General features: G+C 36.3%; 1 protein-coding gene across 1 annotated transcript; it reads left to right on the top strand.

Moving 5' to 3' along the window:
* Window positions 1-9970: 9970 nt before the first annotated feature.
* On the top strand, window positions 9971-12848 carry ccn1 (cellular communication network factor 1). Its single transcript, XM_041278472.1, has 5 exons — window positions 9971-10208; window positions 10496-10709; window positions 11064-11417; window positions 11541-11743; window positions 11870-12848. The coding sequence occupies exons 1-5, from the start codon at window positions 10161-10163 to the stop codon at window positions 12170-12172; spliced, it is 1122 nt and encodes a 373-aa protein (XP_041134406.1). The 5' UTR covers window positions 9971-10160; the 3' UTR covers window positions 12173-12848.
* The last annotated feature ends 430 nt before the right edge of the window (window positions 12849-13278 follow it).

Raw genomic sequence — 13278 nt, 5'->3', positions numbered from 1 at the left:
ATATTGAAGTTCAATGCACCTGTTAATACTTTGTTTTTGAAGGCGCAGTAAATTTGGATTATAAACACTTGACAATGTAATGCAATGCAACACCCATGAAAATATTACAGTTCAGTATTCTATAGCATCCATACCAGTCTTCTGTGCAGTTTAAATCAACAATAACAAAATGCTGAAAAAAAATTATCAAATGCATGCTCTTAACAATGTTCCTACTTCCAAGTGGCCTCAGTATGACTGGGCATGGTAGTTTTAAACTAAGATATGCTTAATAAGAAAAAACAAATGGCACTTTAACCCACAGTATATGGGAAGAATGTGAACGACTTGAAATACTGAAATACCACCTGCACATGTATGCAAATGTTAGCAAAATCTGGAACTGACTTGAAATTTTCAGGGTAGGACTGCCACATCACCGCAAGACAAATGGAGTTTCTACAGAAACCAGTTACAAAACTGCAAGATTTAACTCATCGACCATTTGTTGGATCTTCCAGACTGGTTTGCAACATATACTTATGAGTTTGCATGTTTGAGACACATTTACACAAGTCAGTTATTTATAGCAAGGCATGGGTTACACAGGGGTATATAGTTCAACTCATAAAATAATAAAATAATAAAATGCAGCTGTTTATGTACTGCACAAAAAAAGAAAAATTTTGTCCACACACCTTAACTTTCTTTTTCAATGTAATGTTATGACAAGGAAAATGTGATGAAACATTTGCCTATTGTAGTTTTGGTACGAACGTTTGTATTCCTGTACTAGCCAATATTTATTTTCTTTAATGTAACAAACTTTAATTTAACTAAGTACAACAGAACATACAATGCATCTTCGAGTTATGCATAATTGAACATTTACAATAATTAATCTGTTTGTATTTTAACAAGTATATTACACATTCATTAAATATGTATTTAGCACAAATTTATTTGAAGAGAAAAAAACATTTTCTTTACAATAATCTAAAGCTAGTTGGTGCTGTGTCCTGCCTTTCTTCGCTTGTGTCTTTTATTGAAGACTGTCATTCATGTTTTCAAAACTATACATGACTGTGGAAAATTTCTCCAGGCTTTTAACTTGAAGAACATTCCAGTTCTTTCAGAGGGGATGCTTCTTTTTCCTTGTTTTTTGTTTCTGATTCACTCATAAATTTCCAATGATATTCCGTGCTTTGTGCATTCCTTAGTCTTCTGCATTCCGTCCTCTTTTTTGACACACATATCTTTTTACACTTCTGCCTACATGTTTTGAATCATAATCTTAATAGAAATGTATGGATAATCAGGAACAGCCTGATCGGACAATGCAGTGGTTTAGAACGTGCGTTCAGAATTTTTCTTGTTCTTCACCGATGTGTTTTTTCTAGCTGATACATTTAGTCCTTTTTATTACTGTCTGTTAAAATGTGGCACTGTGGACAGCCTGTAGTGGTCTTTCTCATTTCTTCTGCCCAAACCCAACATAGCCTTCTTCTATCCCTTAATGATGTGTAGGTCAATGGGTGATGTTTTTAATCCCCTTGATTTCTGCTTATTTTCTAAGAACAACTTGCTTGTATATAATAATAACAATCTTTATTTTTATGTAGCGCCTTTCATAGTGGATCACCATCACAAAGCGCTTTACAAGATACAAGACTAGGGTGTGTGAACTATGCATCAGCTGCAGAGTCACTTATAACAACTTCTCACCCCAAAGAGCACAAGTGATTTGCTCAGGGTCACACAAGGTGAGTCAATGGCTGAGCTGGGATTTGAACCAGGTATCTCCGGGTTACAAGCCCATTTCTTTAACCACTGGACCACACAGCCTCCTAAAGCCTCAGACACCTGCTTTAGAAACATCCTGTTTTCAGTAATTATTAGCTAAGGAGATATTGTATCTTTAAAAATAACATGCAGGTAGCGTCCCAATGTGGATTAATTTAGACCCTCAATCATAAAGTCATTGTTAATGGGGAAAGCTCATTATCTCAATTTATTTAAACAGTTATTTGATTCTCTTAACAGGATCCACTTTGGGTCAAGCACATATACTTGAAATTGAATCACTAAACAAACATTTTTACCCAGAACTGTAGTTTTTTATTTTTTATTGCCACTTCACTTGCTTTCTTCTCTCTTGGCTGTCGTATGATTCCTATGTTAACTGAAGATTGTTGGAAGCCTATTACAGACATCTTGTGTGCTGAAGCGCTAATAATCTACTTCAAAAACTCGAAACCAGCTGCTCACATCTAAGCTAAGTCTATGGGCATAAATGCAAGTCACAGCAGGTGTGGGTCCGGATTTGTTTAGTCAACAGAGTGTGCAATTTTACTAAAGGCTGTGTTTCCATAAATTCTAACTGTTTACTGTGTGGAATGTCTTCAAAACATTTGGCAACGGTATGTCAATTTGCTGCACTACCCTCCATTCCACAACCATGAAAAGCAAAGCGGCACCCTGAACCAGCCTCTTTGTTCGCAGCTGTTTTGCAGTGAATTATTCCAGGTCTCATTGTGCATAGTAATCATGCATTTACACATGTTTCCTTCTGTTTTAATTTCAGCGAGACCTCTGTAACACAGCAGAGGCCAATTTAACTGTCTGGATGTCTGAGTCTTTCAGTGTCCTGCTAGGATGTTCAGACATTGGTCTTCCCAACTTCCTAATTTAATTAAAATGTAGCAGGATTCATTTTGAGAGTTACTTTGTAGCTTGCTCTGCATTCTGACAAAGTAGCCATTATTGTTTATTGTTTCCACTTAAACTGATTGAAATTGAAACTCCACATCGAGCCAAAATGAAGTAGTCTTGCACACCTGCCAGGCAAATACTGCAACAGCTCATCAGTGTACAGTCTTGGAGCTGTTTAGCAAATGCCTTGAAACCAAAACAAAAACACACATCAAGATATCTCCAGATTAGTCACAATTCATACATTCAAGCTAAATATACAGCTAGAATGTGGTTCCTATGTTTTAGTTTGCATCACTGATCATCCAGATTCTGCATACTGTTCCCTTAAAACCTGCATTTAACCTGTATTAAAAATGCCATGCCTTACAGCTATGGCCAAAAGCTTTGCATCACCTAGAATTTTAGGACTGAGATCATTAAAAAAAAAAAAACTATATGAACAGAATTGAAAACCACAAAGCAGTATGCAATTCAATATGATAACGTAACATTATTGAGCAGGTTTACATTATGATGCAAAATTAGTTAATTATATAGGGTGATGCAAAACTTTTGGCCATAGTGTAGAGTAGAGACTTTGCAGATGACACTGTTCTAGAAAGCCAATAGGACTAAAATGGTTGGTGGTTAAAGCCCACTTCTAATTGGCCAACTACACTTCTGCATAAATACAGTCTAATACAAACTTACTATACACAAAACAAAAGTACATTTTATTTAAATAGAAGCATATTCCATATAATGTTCTGACAGCAAAATGATGGGCTCAAAACTTTTTTTAATTTTTTTTTTTTTTTTTTTTTTTTTTGTAAAATGTAATGGACAGTCTAAATACAGGCTGGTTAGATCTTTTCTGTATCACTTGCACACATCAAGACCAGTTACCTGGGGGCTTCTCAGGTTCAGATAACAGAAGCGTTTGTAAAAAGAGTCTTTATTGTACATAGGAGTAGTGAAAAAGCAGGTATTCTCTAAAGCTTCTAAGAGTGTAAGGTTACAGCCTGGTTAACCAACATATCCTAAGGGTTATCTCCTTTGTTTCTTTCAAATACAGTCTTGGAATTTATCTGACTCATCAAGGCTTGTTCGTCTTAATATGATCTGGTTCTTGATCAAAAGCGACAGTCGACAGCATCTCCTAGGAAGCATGTAATCTGGCTTTAATTAAAGTGATCCCAACACAACTGGAGTGTTACAAAGATGTCGAAGTGAATGGTATTGACAACTTAGGAGCGGGAGTAATATTTTCCACAAGTATAACTGGTATTTTCCATTCAGAGTAAAACTATTAGCTTGCTATTGTATCTAGAGGCTTGAAACACTGATGCACACAGCCTGTCACAGTACATTAGCAAATTGAGAGTAAACTAAAATATCTATAGTTAATATAGACAGCACACATGACAATATACAACCCTACATTCATGTGATTTAGTGATATTCAGTAAAACGCTTTTCATTAAGGAAGCTTCCAGATTGTGTTATATTTTATTTCTGCACCAAAGCACTTTATGTATTTATTTTCTTTTAACTCTTTTCCCTTAAAGTTAGTTTTTCAGGAAACCATTGCTTTCTAGGATAATTGTTGCTTTTAGGAAGCCACTTCAATGCTAGTAGGCAATATTTGCTCATCCACCCATGGGTCCCTCCAATCACAGTAGCGAGGTGTGAGAGTGATGCTGCATCCTGGCACTTCAGATTTACTTTCCCAAGCCAGCTGGCTGCCAGCACCCACCGGGATTGTTTTTGAGACCCCTGCATACTCAGACTGGAGCCTCCATATATACCCAGTTAATGTCACTACAAAAAAAGCCACTGTTCTGGCTTGAAACTAAAATGTCATTGTCCCTTGACAGCTGGTGAATTCACAGGGAAAACTCAATCCCTTTAACGGGATATGTGTCAGTCACTTTCAAAAGATTGGCTTTTACTTGCTGGTTATTTAAGAGTTTTAATAAGGTATTTAAAATGCAAACAATTTAGGTACCAGTAATCCTTTATAAACACCAAAAATGCAGATAGTACTAGCAGTTTGAGTCTATTATGGTATGGCAACCAATAGAAATAATTAGTGTGTTTATGAGCACTGCAAGTAAAATTAAACTACATTCTCTTAGAAACAGCGTTACTTAAAATTCATAGACATTTAGAACTTGAAGCAATGGAAATTGAACAATACATTTTCAATTACACATTTTAAAAATCTATGTAATGTGACCTCCATCTGCATTAAAATTGAAAAGTTTATAATTGAAAGCCGACTTTCTGTTTGCAACCGTTTAAAGTGTCTCTCATTTCAATTACTTCAGAATTGTGTTTCTGTGTGTGCGTGTTTTACTTTTTATCTTGATTCAGCTTACGCTACCAATCAAGTCCTAGTAACACAGACTAGCTCAGCCAAAGAGCCAGCACCTTATTGTGAACAGATACTGTGGATAAAGTCTGCTTTTGCATTGCTCCTAATACACTGTATCTGTGCACTAGACGGCCATGGCTTTTACTACTATAGGACGCACTGATTGGTCTACCCTGCGCTACATATGTTTACGGCTGGTAACTAGAACTGAAAAGCAGCTTCTGAACTCAGGTCAAAACTCCTTGACACGAATCATATCAAAATACAAACATCATGAAAAGACAGTGGAACAAATTTGAAGCTACAAAACTTACTCTTTAATGTCTAAACTGAATGCTTGCAAAAAGGTTTGGAATTTTAGCTAAAATTATGATTTATTTAAAACTTTGATTGAATAGAGGCAGTGCTGATGAAGGGGGCAGGGAGGGTGGACAAATTATATGAGTTACCGGGGCCCCACCTTTCTCCCGAAAGGCCTGACCAGAGGTATATCTTAGTTTCCTTGTCCTACTGTCTGAAGAATACATTGTGAAAAATTAAAAGGCTCTGTACTGATTCACCAGTATAAGCGAACTTGCTTTAATGCTAGCAGCATCAAGCTGAATGGGAGCAAATAGTCAAAAAATGCCCTCAGTTTCATAGGAGTAATGACGCTTTCCATAGTTCTCTCCTTAGAAACTAAATCATCGACACAGGGGCAATATAAACTTGTGCATGCCAAGAAAGAAAGAGGCCTACTTTATTGTATTAGGAAAATATGCTTAGTTAATACAATAATAATGTAATCGGACTATCAAGTGCAGGGGATGTGCTCCAATGTCTGACATGGAAAAGAAGTGCTCCTATTGGGATTGAGCAGGAATGTGCCAGGAAAATATTATTCTTGCCATTACCGCATTGAAAAACTCCTTCCAAGATTTGGAATGTTTCCTGACTATGCAATGTTTTTTGATCGCGACACAATATTGAAGTTTATTCCACTTACCCTGTGCTGATTACAATACCAGGACTGTTTTTTAAAGCATTCATTCGTCTGGAAAGTATAGAATTTAAACACTGTGCTAAACAGACATCATTGTACCTTAACCAAACTATCAGCTTCCTGAGAATGTCTGGCAATTGTTTTATTAAAATGGTTAATCATAGAAAAAATATGTAAGCAACGGCCCTATTACAAGCCTTGAATTGCCCTATGTTATATATTAGAAATGGCAATACAATGTATTTGGCTGTTCCGATAAAGGGGATAAATGGGTCTGGACAAACTGTTCTACTGTACCTATACTTTATACAATTGCCATATTATTTACTGCTTTAGCCAGAAGACATCATACTGTGTAGTCAATGTTGTATACCAGCCCATTAAAGGTAATCCACAGAAGCAAGGAAGAGGAAAGGTAATACAGTACCCACCTAACAACTGCAAAGTCATTCATATCGGTACACAGGAAAGTTAAAATACAGCTCAGCCAATCATACACCTTTACATTTTGAATACATTACCTTGCCATACAATTTTATAAAAGGGGCAAGGTGCCTACTTTATGTATAAAGGATTTCCTTTGCAATTCATATCTTAAATATGCTTCCTATAACAGTCGGCATCATTTAAAATCAGGATACTGTGTTATTCTGTGAAGTATCAAAATGTTTACTACTGACAGTCACTAACTTGCCTGTAATAGCTTTATTAAACAGCATTAAATAAACACCAAGAATTCAATGCTTAAACGACAGTCTATAATTGAAACATACAGTAACCAGGCAGCACCTACTGATATTCACTACACTTACTGTAAAGCAAAGCACAATCCCCTTGACTGACAATTTCTTAAGCTGTTTGCATAGCTGGCGAAACTTGCAAGCATGAAGGATTTAATTAAAGCTTAAAGTTGCTATGGTCCACAAAAGTCTTAAATTGGATGCCAACAAGAATTGGGGGGTGTGGGATATTACCAGCAGTGTGTTTGCTGTCTGTTCTTATGAACTCTTTTTGATTTCCTAATCAAACTCACCATTCACAGGTCTGCATTACAAGGGGCTGGTGTATTGTATTACAATGCCACAATACCGTTTACCAATCAGCGCCACACTAAATGTGGGTCAATGAAAACTATAGCAGTTTACTAAATGCGGTGCATTAATACCACATTCTTCAAAACGTTACTCATTGTACAACACCATCTAGTGTTCTCTCCGGGAAGTTAGAAAAACATAGTTCTGTAAAAGTGAAAACGCTCCTAAATCGTATTTACTTTCAAACTGTTGAGGATAATAATAGTACTACTATTTAATAATACAGTAATAACAATATATTGTCAACGAACATTCAGCAAATGGGTTTTAACATTGCTTCAATACAAAACCATACATTAGAAAATGGTATTAAAATGACAGTTATGATAACTAGGGGTTTATTAAACTTTATATCAATAACATTAATGACACTCATAAAAGAGAATTTAAATAAATAATAAAAATTAAAAAAAAACCTGGAAGTAAATAAACTCACCAATGATACCCATACGCTTCACCCTTTGACCCCTTCTGGTGCAGCTTGCTTTGCATCAATCGCTTACCACAAGGTGCCTGAAAAAAGGACCTTTGGCTCATTTAATCCTTCAAACCCTAGTCTGCGACATACAGGCGACGATAGACTTCATTGAATGATCTCGACTGCAAACATATAATTTAGTATATCTTTCAAACGCACAATACTCCTGGAACTCGGGATGTGAACTACAAACATCATTTGCTAGATCTTTAAACGTCTTCCTTCTAGTTCAAATCCTGGAGAAACGTCTTCTAATCTTATCAGGATTTCGAATTCTTATGGAATGCCACTTATTTGACATTAATCTAGTAGACTAAACTATTGTACTTTGTTGATTTGGGGAGGAAAAAAAAAAAAAGCAATTTATATGGAAAGTTGGACTATACTGTTTTTTTTTTTTTTTTTTTTTGTGTTTTTTTTTTTTTAAATTGTGATGGACAGATTGCGTGAAAACCAAATTAACCAAAGGAACGCGAAAGAATTTCCTTTATGGGGAACATATTTAACAACCCTTTAAGCTGTCAGGAATGCTTTGTGGTTGGCTAACAGAAGTAGAAATATGTTAATAATGCAGGCTACTGCCATACCAAATATGGCAATATTGTTACGTCTGGCGTCTGAGTCTCCATCTGGAATTGCTTAGCACAATGGAATAAAGAGGAAAGGAGCCAAAAATAGAACTTGTAAACTTCTCTTTATTTCCGAGGCCCCTGCTTGAAAATATTTAAGAATTTGAAAGTGTTGCTTTTGGTGAATACGCTGTTTCTTTCTAAACCTCCAGTATTGTAAACTTTTAGAGTTGTTATTTGGTGGGCTACAGAATATGCCAATAATAGAACAATATTAGCTTGTATTGCTCCACTAATTACTGTAGCTACTTTAAATGAAAACATAGGCAATTGCAATAATTGGTTCTTAATTACAAACAAACACAACCTAAAACAAGTGTGATGTAAGCGTGTTAATTATAATTTAAAAAAAAAAAAAACATGAAACGTGGTGGTTGACTGGCTTAATGACAATATACCGCACGTTATAAGTGTGTTTTTTAGAAATATTTTTGTGTTTTTACAATATAAGTGTACAATTTACAACTGCCTTGCATACAGGTTTGTTCCTATATACAAAGCAAGTGAAATGAAATCGAATTCACTATGTAACACAATTTTTGTTCCTGGGTAGTAAGTGTTATTTCCTAATTGCTTATGCCTCAAAAGTATAGAAAATGGCTATTATTCCCCACAAACTTTGCTTTTGTGACCAGGACAGGTACATTTCAAAATATCACTATTTCCAATGGGAAAACGGGCAAATGTGTGTCTTTTCGTTCACATAAAGTCAGAAAAAAACAACATATGAATCCAAATTAACATGTATTTATACTAAAGTAATACAAAAATGACTACAAAAGATTTAGAAGTGAGTAGTTTTTCGAGATTTACGATTATACTGTATTTACAGTTTGGATTCATATGTTGTTTTTTTCTGATTTTATGTGAACGAAAAGACACACATTTGCCCGTTTTCCCATTGGAAATAGTGATATTTTGAAATGTACCTGTCCTGGTCACAAAAGCAAAGTTTGTGGGGAATAATAGCCATTTTCTATACTTTTGAGGCATAAGCAATTAGGAAATAACACTTACTACCCAGGAAAAAAAATAAAATAAAATAAAAAATTGTTACACGGTGTTATCTGCGGAATGTATTTCCGGGAAAGCGTTCTCTGTGCGGGCCCGGGGGTCTTCTTGCAGAAGTTGGCAAATAAATCATGGATTCACAAGAAACATACGTCACAATGAATAGCTTCTTTACGTTAGTTTGCATTTCTCTGTTTGGAGTCAACATGACCCTGAGCATCTAACGTTTCAAAATACCAAATTCTTTTGGTTTCCCAAGCATTGTCTTGCATACGTCATGCAGTCACTGTGCATGCCAATGGAAATTAACTTTTACACAAAAAGACATACATTAAGAAAACCGACATAACCCAGAAAGCCAGTTTCAGTAAGAACAAATCAATAAAGAGCAAAACAGCACACATAATATATACTTTACCTAAAAATGTGTTTGTAAAATACTTCAGCACATTGACAACATAATTGTCTCTTATGAGAAAGATAAACGTTACAGGCTAACTGGGAGCTGTATTACGTTTTATACTTTAGGAAGAATTAAGAGAAGTTAATTTGAGGGGGGAAAATATTTTAGAAAAAAAGTTAGACAGGGAGGTGCTTCACTAGGATGGAAAACGCGCCAAGAAACATTCCTGAAATACTTTCGGAACTGTGCAACTCTCAGCCAAAACCGACGTCACTGGAGGGCACGCGCTGCACTAAAGTATATAAGAACTAGAGCAGAACAATTTCATCAGACTGCAACTGCAACCAGAACTAACTCTTAAAGTAGTTAAATGCTACTACCACTACTATCAGTGAGACTGATTAGAGAAGAAGCGAGCAACCTGAGCTTTTTTATTTTGAAGCCACCTTACTAAAAGAGAAAGAACAGAAACCTTTTTTGTTACTTTCTAACAGTAAAAACAAAAAGGTCAACATGTTCATTTTATCGGTCGCCGTGATTACTTTTGGATGCTTCAATGTGGTAAGTTTGACAGCGAGTTTTGTAATTTTATCATGTTTATGGCTAGTAGTGTATGACACACGCAATATGTTTAAATGTCTGTATCTAAGTGCTTGGATTCGGGATTACTGCTAACCCATACATAATGTGTTGATAGCTTTAAGCGTACAAGGAGCATGTGGATGAGAGAAAATTTAAACTCGATTTAATTTTAAAAAATATGTAAACAACTAATTTTAAACAAAACAGTGCTTTTGATATGGATTTGAATTCACTAACTTGTGTTCTTTTTTTTGTTTTGCCCACAGGCATTTTCATTCTGCCCATTTGAATGCCAGTGTCCCCGGGAGGTACCCAAGTGCGCCCCTGGAGTCAGCCTAGTGCTGGACGGATGTGGATGCTGTAAAGTCTGTGCCCGACAACTCAATGAAGATTGCAGAAAAACGGAGCCGTGTGACCACACCAAGGGACTCGAGTGCAACTTCGGAGCCAGCTTTGGTGCTCAAAGGGGGATCTGTCGAGGTAAGCTGCCGTTTCAAGTTCACTAATAATGTTTTAAAAGTCAGTCTAGCCCATAAGTGCAGCAATCTATAGACCATGTATGGTTATTGCGTGTTGTTCTTATCTTTGGCAGAAAGACATGTGATTTCAGCTGTCTGGAATGTTATTCAGTCGAAACTCAACTAAAAAGCACATACAGCCCGCATAAGGAAAAGTGATGCCTAACTCGCTCCTTGTTCACTCCTGCTGCCTCTCCAGGGAGCTGCAGACATTTTGCAATACATTTTGGCGAACAGGACAAAAAGCTGAACACCTAAAACTACTGGGTTATATAAGAATTTAGCAATAACAGGTTTTCTTTATTCCTCTTAACAGCCAGATCTGAGGGCAGACCCTGTGAATACAACAGCAAGATTTACCAGAATGGAGAGAGTTTTCAGCCAAACTGCAAGCACCAGTGCACCTGCATCGATGGAGCTGTGGGCTGCATCCCGCTTTGCCCCCAGGAGCTTTCTCTGCCTAACCTGGGCTGTGCAAGTCCAAGGCTGGTGAAGGTGCCTGGACAGTGCTGTGAAGAATGGGTTTGCGATGAAGACAAAGAAACTGATTCCACAGACCAGCTGGATCAGATCTTCAGCAAAGAAATGGGCATGGACGTTTCAGAAAGCGAACTTACCAACAGAAATGAGCTGATTGCGCTGGTCCAAGGTGGCCTCAAGTCCCTACCTGGTAGGTACATAAAGCACAGTTTTGCATGCAACTTTTATTATGGTGATTATTTATTATAAGGATGATAATATTGTGATGGTTACACATTTCTAATATATATTTTTTCTTATTTGTGTTTTTCAGCATTCAGAGTGCAGCCTCAGGGTCACATGTTTGAAAGTCAGAAGTGCATCGTTCAAACAACAGCCTGGTCCCAGTGCTCCAAGACTTGCGGGACTGGTGTCTCCACTAGAGTCACCAATGACAACAGCGAATGCAAGCTGGTTAAGGAGACTCGCATCTGTGAAGTTCGCCTGTGCAGTCAACCAGCATATACTAATTTAAAGGTATGTTGAGTCAGAATCAATTTAGGATTTTAAAAAAGAAATCGGATTTCAGCAAAAAGAACATTAACAAAAATTGTATTTTACAACTAACAGATTTTTCTTTATCTTTTTTTTTTTTTTTAACAGAAGGGAAAGAAATGCACCAGAACCAAGAAATCAAGGCAAGCAGTGAAGTTCACTTATGCAGGGTGTTCGAGTCTGAAGAAATACCGTCCTAAGTACTGTGGTTCCTGTGTGGATGGGAGATGCTGCAGCCCCCAGCAAACAAGGACTGTAAAGGTCAGGTTCCGCTGCGAGGATGGAGAGACCTTCAGCAAGAGCGTCATGATGATTCAGTCCTGCAGGTGCAACTACAACTGCCCTCACACTAACGAAGCCTCCTACCCCTTCTACAGACTGAACAACGACATCCACAAGTTTCTAGATTGAGTTCAGCAGGATCAAAAAACAAAGAAAAACATGTCCATTGAAACTGAGGAGACCTAACAGAAAGGACTTAAACATTAAATAAATACAAAATGGACAATTGTATGCAGTCTCCTTTCAAACTAAATTCCCACGGAATTAAGAACTAAATATGAGGACTGAATGAAGTGCACTGTGTAAGCTGGAGAATATGACAGCATTGTTATTTTATTTTTTATTTTTTTAAATAACCGCTTCATAATACTGGAGCATTGTTTTTTTTTATAGCTTCGTTCAGAAGCATTGTATGTCTATAAAAAAAAGTTGTTTAATATTATAACATTATGTATATATTTGTTCTGTAAGTTTAACACATGACCCAAACTGTAGAGAATTTTTTTATAACTTAAATGTTTGTACTATGTTTTGTAACCTGAGAAAGAAACCGCACTGAGCTTGTATGACACAAGTCAGTGGCCCCATTCCTTCCCAGTGTGAGCACACGTGTTCACGTATGTGGCAGCTATCAAACAACTCTTCCACGAGAGCATGAAAGAGATAAGACTTGTAAATAATGAATGAATGTTTCTTATTTATCAAAATGTAGCTACTTTTATTTGGATATTCAATGTCATACTGGAATAAATTGTCAAAAGGATTTAATTTTATATGTTATAAATAAAAGAATTTATTTATGAAACGAAAGTTTCCTTTTTTGCAACTTATGACTTACTTGAGTATACTTCGATAAGAAAGTCAGGTTTGAATTACAGATTTGTACTTGGTAACTAAATAAATAGGAACTAAACCAAACAAACGTTTGCAGCAACTGTGCAGCAAGGCCATTTTGTGCCAAACAATCCAATCAGACTTATTTTATTGAGTTACATAACACCTTACATTTAAACACAGTAGACATGTCGAGCTTCATTTATTTTCCTGTTTCATTAATATTAAAACACATTAAGTTGGTCCCAAGTTATCCCTGATTCATTTCAGATGTCCTGATATCCTGATGAAAGGAAATCCCCCAAAAGACTTTCATACTTTCCAAAGTGAAAAAAAAGACACAATTCATAATTTATATCAAATCACAATAAAACAAGGGGCCCAGCTAAAACAAACTTTTA

The sequence above is a fragment of the Polyodon spathula genome, chromosome 18 (genome assembly GCF_017654505.1).
Source record: "Polyodon spathula isolate WHYD16114869_AA chromosome 18, ASM1765450v1, whole genome shotgun sequence".
NCBI lineage: Eukaryota > Metazoa > Chordata > Actinopteri > Acipenseriformes > Polyodontidae > Polyodon > Polyodon spathula.
The sequence above is the reverse complement of the archived record's forward strand: the minus strand, read 5'-3'. Positions and strand labels throughout refer to the sequence as shown.